Raw genomic sequence first — 19669 nt, forward strand, 5'->3', positions numbered from 1 at the left:
CATATTTAACACTGAGAATATGCAAGGAAAACTATTTACTTACAAAAAAGATTTAGCTGATAGGGTAAGATTCCATCCACCAGCATTCATGGAAACAAAGATTTTACTATACATACTTAATTTCACTTTGCATCTTTCAACAAGGGAAGTGAAGTAATAACTACTGTAACACTGCAAAAGGAAAAAAAAACTGGAATGTGGACTAACAAACCTCACTATGGAGAAAAAACACTTTTTTTTTAAATGGCTACTTAGCATTTTACCTCAATTGTTGAAAAAGAAATTATTAATGACTATTTTACTTCACAAAGGTCTAACAGTCAATACAACAAAGCAACATTTTTCTAGTCTTCTTCAAAAACACACAACTTGAATTTACTTAATCAGATTTATGCAGGCACTTTTTCATTTACCTGCAGAGTATCAAACATTATAAACATACCCCAAAACCCGATAATGCATTTGGGATAAGATGTAAGAAGAAAAGCAATGGTTTATATGAGGTAGTAACAGTAAAAATCTCCACAGTAAGTGATATTACTCAGATTCAGCACAGTCACTGGGACTCAGAAAATACATGAATGTGCTATTTTCAAATTTAGAACATCCTTTTTTTCATTGTCTGAGAAAAGGCATAATGGCAGGCTTTTCCACTCCATTCTCAGTAGGTATAAGATAACTGAAAGAGGAAGGAAAGAAAAAAACTACAGGAGAAGAAAAGAATAAGGAAAATAAAAAGTCCCACAATGTACTAGCTGGCAGGACACAATTCACTGGTCACAAAACACAGCATGGCAACACAATTTTCTGTCTACAGCTTCTACCCTCATAATCTCTTCTTATGTCTGCCTCCCAGTATTCCTACTCAGAAAATACTTCTAAAAGTGTATCATCTGCAAACTTACAAACACAGCAAAGACATGGTTTGCTATCTATGACTATTCACAGCATCTAAAGGCCTAGCTTTTATGTACTATCACAGCTTCTTCTGCCATTTGTACTAATAAATATTATTAAGGTTCAGCTCTTTTCCAGACAGAACTATAGAAAAATGAAGTGACAAACTCAAAATACTTAATATACTCAAAAGAATGACAAAATTCAAATATGCATACATGTCAATTTTTCCTTTCTTTTATTGAAAACTCTCTGCTGTAATGTAGTAATATTATTATTATAGAATTTTATGAGAATAGTTTCAATCAGAATTTAAAGCTGTATTTAGTACCTGCACACTGTCACAGAGGCAGGTGGGTCCTATCAGCTTCCATTAAGACATCACTTCTCAAAATATGCCTTGCCTTAAAGTCACTAGGCATCACTGAAAGCCATTTTTCTTTTGCAATGCTACAAAGGAACATGCATTTTAATACACAGCATTCTCCCCTGTTCCAAGCTTTAAAGTAGCTGTTTTCTTTTTGAGACTGAACAAGTAGGGACTTTGTACATAATTTCTGAAACTGGTATTGTGATGATCTGAAGTTATTAGTTGAGTGTAGCCATACATATAATGTAATACATGAGCAAACAAATAATCAGAGTGCACAAAGACAGGTGCTTCAACTCCTGGCAGCAAATCTAGCAGTTGTTAAAAGCACTGCAGAGGAGAACAAACTTGGTCCTCAAGGAATACAGCCAAAAAGCAGACACTGCCTCTAGACAAGCCATCGACAGTTCCTCTGAAGGAGAAAAAGATGGATGACCACCAGCATTATGATGCTCTTGTGTACACTCAAATGCAATACCTCTTTTAACTGACAAGGTTGAGCTGATGATGTGGAATGTGAGTCAACTCTTAAAAGAGTTCACTAAGTCTTTCTTCCCATGAAAAAAGTTTTTGACAGGCAGGACAGGGTTGCAAAAGCTACTAGGAAACAAGATATTGCAGATTTGAACAGACATGCCTTAGTAGTTCTTCTAATTTTACTAACAGCTCAACTACTGTGTACTGTGTTTAGCAATGAAAGGCTGGTTTGCTTTTGACTTGTCATTTTGTGTAATGAAATTTCCAGCATAGCAATTGGTAAAAATAAAGCTTATGCAAACAAAACTGTTTGAACTCATTGTAACATTATAACTGATTGTGACTGCTTACCATTGCAGCTCTTTGGGTTTTCTGTTTGGTGCTTTTAAAAAAAAACAAAATAGGCAATGGATTATTTGCAGAAGTCCTTACCTCCTCCTTGGACTACGGTGCTGAGAGAACTCTGAATCACTGTCCTTTGACGTTGGAGAGCCCTTATATGTGTAAAAAACATCCTCTGTTTCAGTAATATAACTAATCTCGTTCGTAAGGTTATCTACAGATGAGTGCCGTGGCTTGCGGATTTCGTGACGTAGTCTAGGACTCCGCCTTAGAAATACAGAACACAAACACAAGCAGGAAGATTAGAGTGTTTCATGAAACTTTTAAAAGTAAAATTTCTATCCTTTCACAGTTATGATCTGCATCATCATAACAGGCCTATAAGTCTCACTTGAAATAAGCAGTTTTTAAGCATTCTTATGGTATACTAGGCAATCATACACTGCTGGGATCAGTACACTGAACCGATTTGGGGTTTCCTCCCTCTAAAATACAATTTATGTTATTAAAGTTTTAATCACGGGAGATTTCTGGTTGGAAGGGACTCATGGAGGTCATCTAGTCCAATCTCCTGCTCAAAGCACGGTCAATTAAGGCCAGAGTAGGCTGCTTAAGGTTTTATTCACTCATATCTCAAAAAATCTGAAGGATGGAGACCACACAACTTTGCCAGGCAATGACTGTCCACGTAGTGAAGCAGTTTTTCCATTATTTCCTGGCAAAATCTCTTTTGTTTCAACATATACATGCTGCCTCCTCCTCCCATTACGTAGTAGTGAAAAATCCAGCCTCATCCTGTAGAAGGCCTTCTCCTAAGTAATACCAGGCTGTTATTAGCCTACCACCAGATGTTATTAGGCATCTGGGAAACTCCTGCTTATCCAGGCTGAACATGTGCCACTATGTCAGCCTTTCCTAGCAGGGTAGGTGCTCCAGCCTTCTGACTACCTTGGAGCTGGTGGTCTTTGCTGAGCTTGCTCCAGTTTATAAGTGTCTGTCTTGTATTTGCAGACAAAAAGGGTTGCAGCCTTCTAATAAAATCTAGAGAATGCTGAGCCAAAGTGGGCTACCACTTCCACTGCCTGCTATCTACACTTCTGTTAATTCTGCCAAGTTGGACTTCTTTGCTGTCAGGGCATACCAGATGGCTCTAGTACCACTTCTGCCTATAAAGATTACCAGGTTGTTTTCCAGAAAGCTGCACTGCAGACAATGCTGTTACACCAGGACACGATGTTTGTCTCCACTGAATTTCACACATTTACTATTGGCCCAATTCTCCAGATTATTGAGATCACTTTGGAGAACAGCTCTGCCCCCAGGCTTATTGACTTGCCCCCAGTTTGGTGCTATCTGCAAACTTTATGATCAAGCATACCCTTTCCTCCTCCAGGTCATAAAGATGTTGAGCCAGACAGGTCCCAAGAGAGATCCCTGCAGTTATCTACTTTTTAATGTTGTCCAGGTAGAGTGTAACCCATTAACAACTCCCCTCTCAGTCCAGTCATCCAACCATTTTAACATTTTTTTTTTAAACCACCCTGTTGTCCACCCATCCAGAAACATAATGTCTTAATCTGGGTATAAGATTTTGGCAGATGGCATGAAAGCCTTGCTAAAGTTGAGGTAGGTGACACCCACCCTTCTGTTGTCACATAGATTCTCAGAATAAAAATGTTTAAATATGTATGTACACGCTACATAATTATTCTGATCGAGTACATGCAATGAGAAATGGTAGGAGGTTAGAAGGTGTGAAAAAGGCTGAAAATAGATTTACCAATTGGGGGTAACAGGAGGTGATCGAGAAGGAAGACTTTTGGTCTCTAGGTGCTCAACTGATAAGGATCGTCTCATAGATGGGTTCCAAACCATCCCACCTATCACTTTTCTGCAGTACTGGTTGTTTACAGACCTGAAAAGATATAAAACAACTACATGTGAATTATTTTGCATAGAAAACTTAAATGAAATAAAACATGCTTATGAAAGTCAACCTCATAATTTAAAGCATCCCCTGCTACTGCTCCTTACTTATGTGTTTACATTCTCACAGAGGCATTTGCTGTCCCTTATTTGTGACAATAAAAGTGATCACTAATCCCTGCTACATTGCTAATCACGAGCCTGGGTAAAAATAACTTATTCTGAGAATTATTTTTAACCCAATTGTATTTAAGAAGACCGAGGGCAAAACAGGAAATTCAGTATGTCCTACTGGCACTGTACTGAGTGCCTGACAAAACACAGTTCAAATACAGGCAATGTGTTCTGAAGCTGCCCTGTTAATATTCACAAAGGGGTCGCAATTCAGCAAGAGCTACAGTGAGCACAGGACAACTTTACCCCTCTACCTGCTGCCTCATCAACTAAGAGCTACACCAGACATCACTATTGTAGAAGAAAGTCACTTTTGAGTGATGTATTCCTTATAGAGACAATAATTAAAAAAAATACAACGTGAAAATAGGATGTCCAGGTCTGGACTGCTTCTTGTGACAAGAATCCGACAAGAAAAGAGCTGAACCGAGATAAGAACCACAGCTAGAAAAGCAATAAAAGCATCTTAATAGTGAAAATACTCAGCATGAAGAAAATCTTTAAGCAGACTGAAATTCAGACAAACTAAGTCCTATTCATCATTTTACGCAGCATTCCACAAGTCAAGCTGAGAGATAAACTGCTTATCCTTGAGTTTACAGGTCTAGAATTTCTCATGGAAGAAAATTTATTAGTTACAGAGAAAACACCTTCGGCTCATTAAGCCCTGAGCTGTACATGCTGGGATAGCAGGCTATGTAAGGATCTTACTACAGTGCTGACAAAATCTCAATTTTATATAGCAGTCAAAAAAAATAAAAGTGTTAAAGCTGTGGGGATTATGTTAAAATCAAACCCTAAGGATGCTTTGCATTGTACTACTTTTTCTTCATACAAGTAAAAGAAAAAGCAACCCATACATTTTTTTCATATATACTGAAGTATTTCATACATCTTGTTAATGATTTTAAAGGAAATCAATTCCTTCAACTTCTAAATGTACTTTAAAAGCTTCTCAAAGTATAAAAAACAGAAGAAAAATTTAGTATGAAGCATCTACATGATTAAAATCATCTATCCATGTATGTTTTCATGCTTAGAAAACAAAATCCATCAACGTAGGAGAAGCTTTGACTATACTACCCATTTTATTTTTCTAAGACTTTTGAATACAATGACAAGGTATCAGCTACTTAGCTTCTTCAGAAACAGAGTTATTTCAGAGAAGCTTTATGTAGATGGAGCAGAGCAAAAGACTGGAAAAAGAGGATGCATTATAAAAAATTCATTGTGTAGAACTCCACATTAAGCAGCTCTTCGTTTTTACAAATGTCTGCAATGCATTTTCCGACACAGACAACTTGAAGTGCAACATAATTCATGTGATGGAAGCCAGAACCCTAAACCCTAACTCTAATCTTAACCCCCTAATCCTGACTACAAAATCACTTATAGGGCATGTCTCTAGATATTTCATTTAAGGCACAGAAGATTTATAATCTCCTGAACTTCAAGTAGCTGTCCTTCAGATACCAAATATCAGCATATTTCTCAGCAAACATTCTGGAAGACTGCCAAAGCCTTTCTGGAATGGGCTGTACCATCTTGAAATGATTCCTTTCTCCCATCTATTACTGAGGCTATCCTTGATGAAAGCTACAGATACATTTTTAGCTTTTCAACAAGGAATGAGAATGCATCTAGGAGAGGTTATTCAGCATTCAATCCAGAATTTATCTCTCAGAATCTGGGAGATGTGACTCAGTCTGCTCCTTGAAGCAGGCTTACAGGCAATTTATACAACTCAGCAGCCTTATTTAAATGGAATGCCTCTAGTACCTTAAGCTAAGAGAATCCAGAAGGGCACAGTATGTGCAAAGAAGAAATCATACTTAAGTAATGCAACTATTTGAACTAATGCAAAAAATGCTAGGCTATCTGCCTCACACAAGTGTAGAAGAACATAGAACAAGAAAGCCACAAATTCCATAGGAAAACTTATGATAGTTAAGAAGGTAAAACCTGAATGTGGCACCCTTCAAAGATGATGGAAGCTGCAGGAAAAAATTCTTGAGCGCAACTCAGTCTTAAAACCTTCAGGACTGCACAATGTGGTCAGAGGAGCTTTTGTGTTCAAATCTGGTTTTGTGATTTGTTTTGTCTGTGTTTGTTTGATTTATACAACTAAAAATTTTTTCCCTTTCATAAGGGAGAACACAGAATCTCTTTTTTGGCTGTGTAACTTCCACATGAGTTCAGAGGCATCCTTGAAAATGAACATGGAAAATTTTACAACATTCCACAATTATAAACAAGTTGAAAAGTAAAAATTTTAAATATCTGAAATATTACCTCTGAAATTACTTTTTCACAATCCTTTAAATATTTTGAGAAAATAATTTGCTGAGTTCACAGGAATGACTCAAAACTTTTTTAAATTACTGTTGTTCTTATGTAGTTAAGAAATCTTTCATAACAATGGTTACTGAGTTACTTCTTCCTCATGTAGATCCTAAAATTCTAATCCTATAAATAAGGCTAAAGAGGTTATCATTAAGCTAATGGAAGTTATCTCCAGAACTGATTCTCTCCCTGGACATTCCTAAAATTCTAAGTAAGCAATTCAGCAGAGACAATGCCTCAGAGCACTGAAATTGGTTGAAAAACATTTTTCTTAGAAATTCAGACCAACAATGAGAACTGTCCTGTATGCTACAGAATATTAAGAAATTGTTACTGCAGATTATAAATAATATGTTTGGTAAAAGAAATGGAATTATGTTAAACTGGTGCCCTTTGGAACCCATACTGTTTTTTTCCTTAACATTACAAAGGCCCTTTAATGCTTGTGCATATACATCTGTCTGTAGGAGGATCAGGGTTTTGAATCTCTGCAAATTTGAAAGAAATAAAGAACTCCAGGTCCTGACAATCCAACAAACTCTGAGTCCCACTTCCTCAACACCTCCATGAGAGGAAAAACAAGGTCATAACACTCCATAAATGAGTAAATTCTAAAAATGGGGATTTGTAAAATGTTAGACAGTTAGAATACTATTTGTACAACTACTTTTTTCTCATGATCTAGAAACCAGATCATCCAGCTATGATCTAGTACTAGAGGAAAACACGAAATTACACTCCAGCAAAAAACAAGTATTTTATCAGAACTCCTGCTGTTGGACAGGGTTAATTGATTCATTTACAAGCAACACCAGTGCAGTTGGTACCAATTTCTAGAATATCAAAAGAGACATCTGAGTATGAAAAACCGGAAAGCCACCAAAAGCATGAAGCATGTTGATATCATTCAGAAGTTGAAGCTTATCCAGATAAAAGACATAAAAATCAGTCTGATAAATTAAATGTAAAGTTAAATTATAAAGAGAACACACTACAAAAAACTCACAAAAACACACTACCTATTAACAAAAAGAAAACAATAAAATCTTTTCCAAAAATCATGAGAACATGCAGGTTTCTAGAGAGTCTACAGACCACTGAAGGGTCAAAGAACCCCCCAGAATCCAGAGACAATAATGACACAAAACTTCCTTTTTCATTCACTATTAATATGAAATATTTTTCCTATGTTTCATTACAGAATATTTTTGGGGGCTGGGGTAAGTGGATTAGGATATGGTGGATGAGACAATGAAGACACAGGACATGACACCTTTGTAGCCGAATTGCTGGTAAGTGTAATGGAAGCAATCACTGTGACTGATTCTTATCAAAAAAGTCTAAAAGTCCCTAAGACAAAAGAGCAGAGCAAAACCTCCCACTTCCAAAATCCCACAGGATGGCCAAAATAAGGAACTGCAAAGAAATGGAGAAGGACATTGCAACGTCAAGTGACTGGACAATAAACTGGCAGCTTAACTTTAATGACAATAGGGCCCAGTTACTGCACTTAGGGAGGAATAATCCTAGCTTCATATAGGAAAATCACAGGCTCTAAAGAATTACTTCTTGGTAACCAGATCTTAGATAACACTAGGAAAGTACCAGCTCCGTAACTAGAAGAATCCAATGAGACAAATAAAGGATTAAGGTGTCACAACAGGAGTATCTTGAATACCTGAATGGGAAAAAGTTTATCGTCTTTATGTCAGTAAAAAGTGGTTGGTGTGACACACTTCACAAATTGCCCTAACATATTAAACAGAATGTGTACATGATACTAATGGCTGAACATTTCAAAACAAATCTGTTCTGCAAATTCTTTTACTGGATCATTAGCTACATGACATTTTTCCTTTCCAGTGTTCTTACACTTCAGACTGAAGCAGCAAGTTGAAAAAATAGCAGTAAAACATATATCTGAACACCTTTTGAGCAATTATAAAAAAAGTTCTACTGTAAGAACACATTGCAGAAAGTAAAACCACAACCATATAACTTGCCAAATGGTTCATATATAGACAGGAACAAAGCTATGGAGAGGACTGAACCCTGCCACTTAAATGTGAGATACCACGGGCACAAATCCACCCATTCCCATCATAGAGCAAAACATGCTTTCAAACAATACTTACTTTGCTGGATTTCTAGAACCCAGAGTCCAATAATGTGATAATATCTTTTTTTCATGAGGTAGTGACTTCTTTGCATGAAAAAATGTGTGATGCTCTACACAAGATTTCCAAAGATTTTTGCATGCTCTGTAATTTAACATGTTGAAGGCAACAATATGCTCTCTGGATTCATTCTGTAACAGTAGGGAACATCATGTTTCAACACATTCAAGTAGATGAAACAGTAAACAAGGTCATAAAAAAACAATAAAGTTATTTTAATCTGAAACATGAAAAATACATTGTGGCAAGCAAACAAATAAAAAATCAGCAAATAGCAGATTTTGAGCTGGATGATGGTCAAAATACCTCTGCAACTACGTGAAATTCTAAACTGCAAAATGTGCACTTTACAAGTTCATGAAATGTTAATGAACTATTTCAGTGTAGAACAGTAAAGGTTTTGTATATATGAGTATCATGTTAAACCGATCGATATATTTTCAGGCTTCCAGTCAGATTTTCACCTCTTAAGGCAAAAAACAATTCTTTAAAACATTCCATTAAGGGTGCAATGTCAAAAGGAAAAACCCCTTCATTCTTTGAATTTAAACTCTTCATGTAAGGCTTCAATTCAATAATGTTCCTTCAAGTGCCATAAATATGCAAAAAGCCTATTCTTGATGGTCTATCAGAAGAAACTGAAGATGTTAACAGTGATCTTTCTTGGGGGAAAGAAAATAGTTGTGATGGGACTGGAGCTGCTGCTACTGCTGTTGAAATCCACTCCTGCTTGGATGATAATGTGAGGCCACAATGAAGAGGATCACAAGGCAGCAGACTATAAAACTTGTTTGCATCGTGTCTCGATGCAAACTCTTACAAGTAACTTCAGGGCAAAAGTGCCAGTGAAACATGACTGCAACACAATTGTGCCACCAATGATTATGCCAAGAGTTTGTACAAGAGAAAGATGTAGTTAGTTAATCTAGTTATTGATGGAAAGTGGAATGAGAGAGCAAAGCGAAGAGTAGAAATAAAGGTAACAGGAGACCTGAGTCAATCGCCTGCACAGCTCAGCACTTCAATGAAAAAACCGCAAGTTTTCATCACTCATCTTTTCCAGCTCCTCTAAATTATTTTGACATCCCAACACATAATTAGACAGGCAACCTTTTGCTTGTTCACTGCAACAGTCTTGTTGGGAAGAAACTACAAACTATTTTGGCTGGAATAGTCAATCTGTTTTTCTTCTGTTCTTCTTATTTCTAGGTAGCATTTTACAAATGCCACATATCTGAGACCAATCCTGCATTTTGCAAATCACTTCATGTGTAGTTCAGAGAATCCATGGTTTCAGACACGCTTTTAGGAAAAACAGTGAGAGTTTCAAGAGATAAAAAGATTTGCCTCTTGATTTTACATAAGCACTGGAAAACATTTAAATGATTACAATCTTTCTGAAATGTTTTTCTATATCTATTAAGCATTTAAAAAGTATTTTCTTTTCAGGATGTGGGTTTGTTATTTGAGTCTCTTGCATACTGGAACTGATTCACCTTTGTCAGTTCACCACAGTTGCTTCTGAGTAGTTATGCATAATAAAGCAGGAAAGCATGATGAAATCTAAACTCAGAATTTCTTTAAATACATGAAGCATATTATCATAATGATTTAATGGCAAATGAAATTTCTGACATACTCTCTGTTGGTTGAACACCACTTGAAGGGTTTTACTACTCCAGTAAACAAATAAGAAGAAATGTATAGATATTTTTGTTAGCCTGAACCACTGGCTTTTCAATTGCCACAAAAATTATTTCATCCAAACATCTCAATTACACTGAAAATCTATAGTACATGGATAAGGAATTATGTACGTCTAATATTCTGTTTCTTAAATTTAGGTTTGAAAACATTACTGAATTTTGCTTGTTACAAGTGTAACAATCTGTTGTTACAGATTCTTTTCAGAAGCTTTTAAGTAGGCTGAAAGTTTTAACATGGAAAGCTATTTTGAGAGGTTTCATAAAAATTTATTCAATTTCTAGACTAACATAACCTTTTATTAATAACAATATGCCTCACTAACAGGCCACCTTGCAAGTCATGCTGTTAAATCTGTACTTTTTTAAAGGTGAGCAGAGTTCTAGTGGGATCCAAGGATCTAATGCCCATCATACTTCTCAAGTCAAGTTCTAAAAGAATGGCATTTTAATAATTATCAGAAAATGAGGATTAGAGAAAGAAGGCAAAGGGAACAATTCCACATAGCTAAACTGTCTGGCTAATTCAAAATATGGAAGAACTTCTGTATCAGCTGTATGCCTACTCCACTAACAGAAAATCTGAAAATATCTATAGCATAGAGAATAAAGATATATATTTTCGTAAGCAAATGAAGTTGGTTTTAAGCATTAGATAGGCACACTGAAAATAAAAGTTTCAGAAAGGTACAAAATGTTGCCTGTAAACAGCCGAGTTCCTGTTCCTACCTTAAATCCTGCACCCTTCATTAAGCCTATATGTCATGAGCTTCTGTAGCACCAGACATTCACTGATTCATCATTCTTGCTCCCCAGTCCTTATTTGGCTCTTCAGTAGAAACAGAAATACTGCATACTCCTAATCAAGTAGCTAATCAACAGACCAGAGCAGTGGGAGGGTAAAAGAGAAGGTGAGTAGAAGGGAAAGAGTGAGATAAGCTAAGCTGATTTTTCAGAAGAGGCATGTAAGGAAAGAAAAATGGAGCAAAAAAAATAAGGAGAATAAATCAATGAAACATGGCACATCCCAGGGGACTGTAAATTCATTGCCTTTGAAAACTTCTTGTAGATCTTTGTAAAGAATCTACATGTGACATACAAAATATAAAAGAAGTGCTATAACACTCATCTTTAGTCATACCTTATCTATGAATATACAATATCTGCTCTGCTTTCCTCACGTTCTTTCATCTTTTTTACTTTCAGATTCATTTACCTATTTGTTTCTGTATTTCCAAGGAAAAAATTGAACAATTCAAAAACTGACAACAATGCATTGATCTGCCCTCACATACCTCTCAAGCATCCCCCTGTTCTGGTGAAACCCCTAGGACTCCACACCCCTCTCTCTCACTGCACAGCACCAGCAAGCTTTTCCAATAAATGACACTGGAGAACTGCACACTGCATGCCCTAAATTTCAAGCAAAGGGGGCTGACAATGATGGATGCATCCACAGATTTAGCGGCACACCTGGTCTGCTTTTTCATATGTACTGAGAAGGACTAAAAAGGTCATGCAGCTGGCCTTCCTTTTCTTAGTTCTGTAGCTCTAAGCATGACACTGTGTGCATTACCATCATCTCTGTAGGTTATGAAATAAAGAACTACAATCACTTAAGGGAAGCTAAAAGAATCAAAAGCCTTGAACTGTCATCATCTTTCAAATGTTTATCGAACAAATTAAGACTGTTGCTCTCTTCAAAAGTGACACAGGTCTCCAGAGACAAAAATTCTGGTTTTGGTAGCAGTCAAGTCTTTATGCAAAGAACACACATATTTTATGTTAAGTTCACGGATTGCTCTATATTGACATTTTATTCTTTAATATTCCTAAACAGTTGTGGGTACACCCATTTTCAGAGAATTGTAGAATGGTTTGGGTTGGAAGGGACTTAAATTTATTGACTTCCAAGCCCTGTTTTAGTAATCATTCTCAGAGTTCTGTTACTACGGCTATTCTCAAAGACACATTTGGAAACTGCTGCTTGAAAGCCTCTACTTACCTATATTTGAAAATATTTAGATATTTAAATTACTATTTATTTAAAATTACTATTTATCAGTGAATTTCAAATCCTCAAACACAAGTTTTGAAAGTGTTTACACTCACAAGTGAATAGAATGGTTGGTTTATCAACTACTTATTTCTTCATGCAGTGAAATATATATGAACAGACTGTGACATGTCTTCATATAAACAATATATTTAGAAACTTACAGCTAGCAAAAAGACCTTAAGATCCTTTTACATACAGTGTGTAAGGACACACCCTGTGCATGCTACCTGTGTGTGAAAGCATTAGGGCAGTAACACTGTCTCTGGATACTTTGTTTAAAGGTGAATCCTAAAAAATAACATGCACATGTGCAAGAACTCACCAAACTGGGGAAAAAGAAAGACACACAGAAAACAAAAAGGAAGAAAATATTTTCCTTTTGGGCAAAACAAAGGCATCCTAGAAATCTGTGTTCAGCAGACCTTTTAATCTATGTGGGTCAAAAGGAGGTCTTGTAACACAGTTCTTATGAAAATAAGAGCTTGTGTACTACCAGAAAGAACCTTCATGAAGTTTAGGTACAAGTTAATATTTACCTTTTACAAAGTTCTCAAGTGCTGTCTTCAATTGAATTAAAATATTTATACATCTGCTGATCACTAATTTCTGAGAAGGCTTTTTTTCTGTCATATTAAATAATCTATATTTTTTCCAAAAAGATATCTTATTTTTTCCTATTGTGGGAGCACAATAATAATCAGCAATCAAGATTTTCTCCCCCATTAAATAGACTAATATTTGTTCTTCAAAGAGCACAAATCAACCAACAGAAGCCAACTTCTAACAGTAGAAAAATTTTACATTCTTTTTATCAACTACACATAATTTGCCAAGTCCTAAACCCCTCCATGTTACAGCAGGAGGTATGCTATTCCCTTTTCAACCTCATGCTTTTCAGCTGCAAAGCTCTCCTTTTCTCCAGGAGCCTTGCTTTTTTCCTGAGCTCTGAGCCCCATAAGCTGAAGGGACCTCACAAACTCCCCTAGATGGGATAAGCAGTTGCTTAGCAGAATCACTGCATTAAGGAACTCTGCAGGGCAGGGAGAGCAACAAACAAAAGAGCAGCAGATGCTGATGAGAAAAGGGAAATATGCTACATATCAGAGAAAGGATGGAGATCTGCATTTACACAAAGGGAGAAGAAACCTTCGTGGGAAAGATACAGTCCAACAGACTGAAAGTGGAGGGGTGCAGCATCAGAAAAGAAACAAAAAAATGGAAAAGGAGAGGGAATAAGCAGACCAGAATAGCGAGATCAAGTTAACAAAACAGTTTCCAAGGCAAATTACCCCAACAGAGCCTTTTGATCAGCAATTTGTAGGTTACATTCAATATAAAATATTGAATATGTTTCACTTGAGCAAAACAAAATTAGAGGACTACTTACATGTTTTTGCCGTTGCTGTATAAAAAACTTTTTCCTTTTAAAGGAAATTTTTAATATATTCACCCTAAAAGAAAGAAACAGACCATGAAATACCAAACAATGTTTAGACTGATAAAACAATGAAAAATAATATTGCATACAGTGAGCCTGAAAGATTATAGCTGTGAAATATTCAATTAATAATATGCAGCCATCTCCTGTGTTGAGTGGCAAATAGATGTCCTCGTTTAATCTTTAAATAGTTCACAGCAGTTCTCTCCCACCAAATCTATTCTTGCATCAAAAAACTTGATGACATCTTCTACACTAAGCTGCACAAATGTTAAACGTGTCAACTTTTGTATAACTTTTGTCATATGACAACTATGACTAAAGGAATAAAATTTAAGACCCCAATGACATGACAAGGTTGGCCTTAGAACAACTGAAACTTCACAGAGGTTTTGCAGAATTGGTTTCATAATGTGAAAGATATAATGTACTTTTGCTAATCACTAAACAGAATCTCTAGACAAAATCATAATGAGAAGGATTAAAACTGTAAGAATGAGTGCTAATATATTTTTCATTTCATTAACATTGCTATTTATCTTTTTAAATATACACAGTGTGAATACGTGTTTTCTAAGGTAAAGATTACAACTGGAATCGGTGCTCAAGCAACTTTCATTTTAATTTTATGCTGATCACTTTTGCTAAATTAAACAAACTTCTACCTACCCACAAACAAGATTTGTCTAAAATGCCCAAATTTTTTCTGCAATAGTTCTACTTCAGTAACTAGAAACCTGAATTTTTGGACAAAAATCTCTGATCTGTGGTCAGCTGGAATTTATGGATGCCTTAAGGAAACGTATTTAAGATCTGATCAAGTCATATTTGCCTGAAAATAGAATCATGAAAGGGTTTTTTTAAGTTTACTGCTAAAAGTCTCATAATGTTTTCATGAACTGATGCTTCACAGGATATTAGACATCAGTATGAACTATGTTGAAAGTCCTCTCAGTTTGGCACAATTTTTGCATCACTCTCATCAAGTGGAATGGCACAAAACTCATTCCCCACTGCTCATGGGAGAGGCACTTGATTTATAGAGCAACATCCTTCAGGATGCAGGAAGAGTATACTTCCAGTTACTAACAATAATATTCATGGAATTACCTATCCCTCTTCCTGCACAAGAGGTGGAAAACTGTGTGTGCCATTTTCAGAAAATGCTTTTCTCCATCAATTACAGAACTGCAGAGAAACAGGTATTTCAACACCATTCACTGACAGGACAAATTGGTGTGAAATGAATGGAAAGTTGAAAAATCATATCCACCTCTCCTGTTAGGCCAACTCTTAAAATACTTGTGTCACTTGAGTTGCTACCTCAAACATCAGTGATTTGCACTGCTCATCAAAAAGTTCTTGATTCTGAACTACCTGACAAGTCATACAAATTTTCAGTTGTACTTACTGAGCTGCAATTCATTGCATATTAATTCTTTCTTGATTCTAGTGCTACTCTGCCTGAACTAGTACAACTCAAGTTTTGTGCTTCAGATTCTTTCTTACCACATTTATCGACTTAGACTGAACTTCAACAAACAAGTTTTTGGAGTTATTCTCAGCTTACACAGTTGCTGTCATGGTAAGAGCATGTCTTCATGTCAACATGAAGGCAGCAAAAATGCAAGACACAGAAACTAACCTTGTAGACACAGCAAAAAACCTCACACCCTACAACAAAAGGGGAAACAGCATCCCAAAGTACCAAAACTCTCTCAACCCCTCCTCTACACCCTGTTGTTTTGGGTTTTTTTAAATAAATAAAAAAACCCAAATAACAACAAACTGAGGAAAAAAACACCCCAAAAGACAAAAATAAAAAACCCACCAAAAACATGATTCACTACATGATCATATAATCACTTCAAGCCAAAGAAGGGCTTTAAGTCTCTTTATTTTGACACTCTCCTAAATAGAGTAGCCCTCTCGATTCCATTCATTCTTCTTAAAGTACAACTAAGCCTATTTAGTTCAGGCATGAAGAAAACTTTCAATTCTAACATTTTTATTTAAGAATAACTAAAAATCATTTGCAGTGTTATGCCTACAATTTGACTGAGTGTTCACACTTACAAAAATCTACCCAAAAGATCCAAGAGATTAAGGTGTCAAAGGATTTAGACTTAACAAATGCTTGAAGATGCCATACCCAAAAAATATGTTAACAGAATGCAGTTACTATTATTATAACTGGTGGCTCCCCTTCACCAATGCTCTATCTAACCATGGAACATTCACAAATCATTAAATTCCACTGTCTACTTATAAAACCCTCACTGGATGTAGCATTTTAAGAATGATGGATATTTTGGGTCCCATCTTCCTGTCCTTCAAAGGCATCAAAATAGATTTGTCACTCTGTAGGCCAGCCACAGAATCACTAATTTTTGATTAAACTGGCACTCCTGTCCTAGCACTTATTACTAATAGCTGGTAATTGTGACTTGAAGCAAAAAAAAAAAAAAAAAATCATTACTTACTATACTTTGCCACTGAAGAAATGTTCTGTCTGCTATGTAAGATAGCTGTTTTCCAAGTTTTAACTAGCAATGCATTATGTATTCCTGAAGCAGTTTCTCTGAAGTTTTCAAAGCAGTGAAACTGCATACACAAAACAGCATTTAATACCTAACTAGTCGCTGCTGATATAGAAAGCATTTCTGGTTCTGTCATTAATATTTTATTTGAAAAATCAATTTGGAAATTACCACAGAACAGTTAAGCACCCTTGAGAATAATTCTGCAGTGTATAAAATACTGCATTAAATCCAAAGCTATTTTTTAAACCTATCTTGACTTGCATTGCCGCTGACTGATCAGTCAGCTCTTTACGTAGGTTGCTTTGATTGAAAAGCCTCTTTTTGCCAAGGCAGAACTCTCTCACTGCCTCTGTTCCTGAAAACTTTTGGTCCCCTTTGACTACTACCATATGGCATAGTTGTATTGTTGTCATCCACTGCAGAGTATTTTACTTAAATTTTTTGAAAGAGTGCTTTGATGGTGTTTGGTGCCACCTTGAGCTCTAACTTGTTAACAGTGAATGTAATTGCACAGTCCATAGGAAAAACCACTTGATACAAATAGTGTTATATAAAGAGCCTAAATAAATACCACTTCAGACATTACAGAAATGTATCTTGTTTTGAGATATTAAATAAAAGTGAGAATCCATACTACAAATACATCCCAAGCAACTCCACTCTGGTGGCTTTTCAGTTTGCTTGTTTTTTGGGGGGATCAGGGAATGGACATCATTCAGGCACACAGAATTATGATCAACTCATGCAAGATGTCAGAAATAAAATATCAAAAAGCCCCTGTGTAGGGAGCTTTTGCTTTCAAGATGAAAAGAAATTTTTAGAGAGAGAGAGGGAGAAAGTGAGTAGGCAAGCTCAGAACAACTGCATTAGCTGGCAGCTGAAAATATTACTGCCTAAACCTCATAGTTTAGAGTGGGAATTATTTGAACTGAAAAACCTGTGGGTTTTATTTCCCTCAGTTTTTTTTCTGTAAATGAGAATAGGCTTTTGTGAAAAATCTTTTAGCATCTGTGTTTTATTCCTCTGTGCTCTCCAGGAGTAAAAACACAGGAAGTTGCAGATCCTGTCTTATGTGCTATAAACTACCTTTCCCCTCCCTAAAAAGTCATATAGTCACAGATTTTAAAATGTCATTACTCTGTGGTTTTCAGGAACTACCATTATCCATTCATATCTTACTTAGGTCAACTAAGTTGGCAGAACAAGACTGCAGAAGACAGAAAATGTGCCTCCAGCTGGCAGTTTTTAAAACCTGCAGCAGTTCAAAGAAGCTGCAAGGCTGATATATGAAAGAGCAGCACTAAAGGCACAAAGATGAAAGATAAGTGTTTTATGCTTCAGTGTGCATTAGAAATGGAAAAATACAAGTTTTCACTATGCTGTTGTATGAGCACATTATTATTGACATGCATTTATGCAGGATGATTGCAGTATATCCCAGGGAGTTAAAATCCAACTCACAGCAAACAAAAAAGAAAAAAAAAAAAATCCAGAGACTATGCAGTATATTTTCCCATAGAATTTTAATTGAAATGGATTTTGTTGCTTTTCTATAGGAAATAGATGTTAGGTTGTCTTCATAAATGAAAGGATGGAATGAGAGTAGTATTTAAAGAATACAGCCGGGGAGCTTTTTTATTTTTTTTTTCTGCATAATTAAGGGCCAAAAAGCAAGTACAACCCATTGGAATGCATTGTTCTGCCCTGATTAAGAAGACTGTACTAATATACTGAAAAAGTTATCAAAAATTGTTACAAATTCAACAAATAACTCATATATAACATGACAAAGATTGGGAAAAAAATTCTTTCTGATCCAAACCAAAAAACCTTAAGAAAATGCCCAACCTCCATAAAATTTCTAATCCAGGTTATAATTTTTAGTGTGGGGTAACTAATAAAACCCAAAAGCACTTAAAAAATTATAGCTTCTCATGTCATTCATATTAGAGTTCTTGTGCACATTACTTCTTTGCAGAGGTTATTTTCTACAGCACAATCATGCATTCTAATGTTTCATGAATCAGAGAATAATGTGAATGTCTCTTGCCTGCTTGTTAATGTTATATACCCATATTTGATGAGATTTAAAAATGTCTAAATTATATTACCCTACTTTCTGCAAATCTGAATCTCCAAATAACTCATTTTACATTTCAACTCCAAGAAGTATCTTCTTGCTGAATGCCATGTTAAAAAGTTCAGACTCAATTCGGACTGAATTAGGGGCTGAGCTTTCATAGCAATACTGATTGGTTTTGTTTGTTTTTAAAGAGACAACCTATTAGGCATAAAAGCAGCAAATCTCTAAGACCACAAGGTCCTCCTAATCACATACTCAGACCTGTATGTAAATCAACTTGATCAAGATTTTAAACAGTGCAAGGGCTTCAAAAGCCTTAAAAATTTAAAAGCCAAAGCAAGTTTTCATTTTTATCTAGGCACAAGGAAATACCACAATACTCCATAAAGAACAAATATATCTGTAATGTAGGCTTCTTTGGAATAAATATGAAAGCAAATGAAAGTAAGATTGAAAAAACTGTACACATTTCTTTACAATAAAGGAATTTACCAGGGATAGAAGCTTGTACAGATGAGTTTTCTATATACAGCAATTCCACTGGATGCAATTCCAATCATAAGATCTAGATTATGGAGATCCTACAAAAGAAAAATAAAGTAAGAACACAGAATAAGTTTGTGTCATTCACCTTTATCTACTAATGCATTCATTTCCAAGCTTTCTATACCTAAATTGCTACAGTTGAGGAAAAAAAAAAAAAAAAAAAATCAATGACATTTCTGAGTTTCAGTTTTCTCACATCTCTTTCCTTTGATGATATCTATTACATATTCTAAAAACAAGTTGCAATGTTCATTCTACTACCCTGGATGTTCCTTAGGTCTGTATCAAGAGAAAGTCTAGCCTTATTAATTTCAGGAAAGACATTAGGTCAGGTAAATAGTCAGGTAAATGCCACAGAATTTTGGGAACTGAACGAAAATTGCCTGATTATATGTTGTTTTAAAAAGAGAGAGGAAATAAATTCTTACTTTTTTTTGTTCTTACCAAGAAAGACTGCACAGGAGGACACCACAATTTTGCATATGAAAATATGTTGGAGAAATACACGTGCACATGGATATTTCCTACACTAAATGAAATCCATTATTAACTAAACCAAAAGCTGTGCATAAACTTAATACATGCAACTGG

At 35.7% G+C, this 19669-nt stretch overlaps 1 protein-coding gene across 7 annotated transcripts in view; it reads right to left on the reverse strand.

The window, feature by feature from the left end:
• Positions 1 to 19669, reverse strand: part of PTPN3 (protein tyrosine phosphatase non-receptor type 3) — a 154640-nt gene that overhangs the window by 38233 nt on the left and 96738 nt on the right. For all 7 annotated transcript variants that reach the window (XM_079300260.1, XM_079300259.1, XM_079300261.1 and 4 more), the window contains 5 exons: positions 19025 to 19113; positions 13856 to 13919; positions 8665 to 8837; positions 3867 to 4001; positions 2177 to 2353 (listed from right to left, as the gene is read on the reverse strand). In XM_079300260.1, coding sequence (XP_079156386.1) covers positions 2177 to 2353; positions 3867 to 4001; positions 8665 to 8837; positions 13856 to 13919; positions 19025 to 19113 — 638 coding nt within the window. The remainder of the gene's footprint in view (positions 1 to 2176; positions 2354 to 3866; positions 4002 to 8664; positions 8838 to 13855; positions 13920 to 19024; positions 19114 to 19669) is intronic.

This window comes from Erithacus rubecula (assembly GCF_903797595.1).
Source record: "Erithacus rubecula genome assembly, chromosome: 3".
Classification (NCBI taxonomy): Eukaryota; Metazoa; Chordata; class Aves; order Passeriformes; family Muscicapidae; genus Erithacus; species Erithacus rubecula.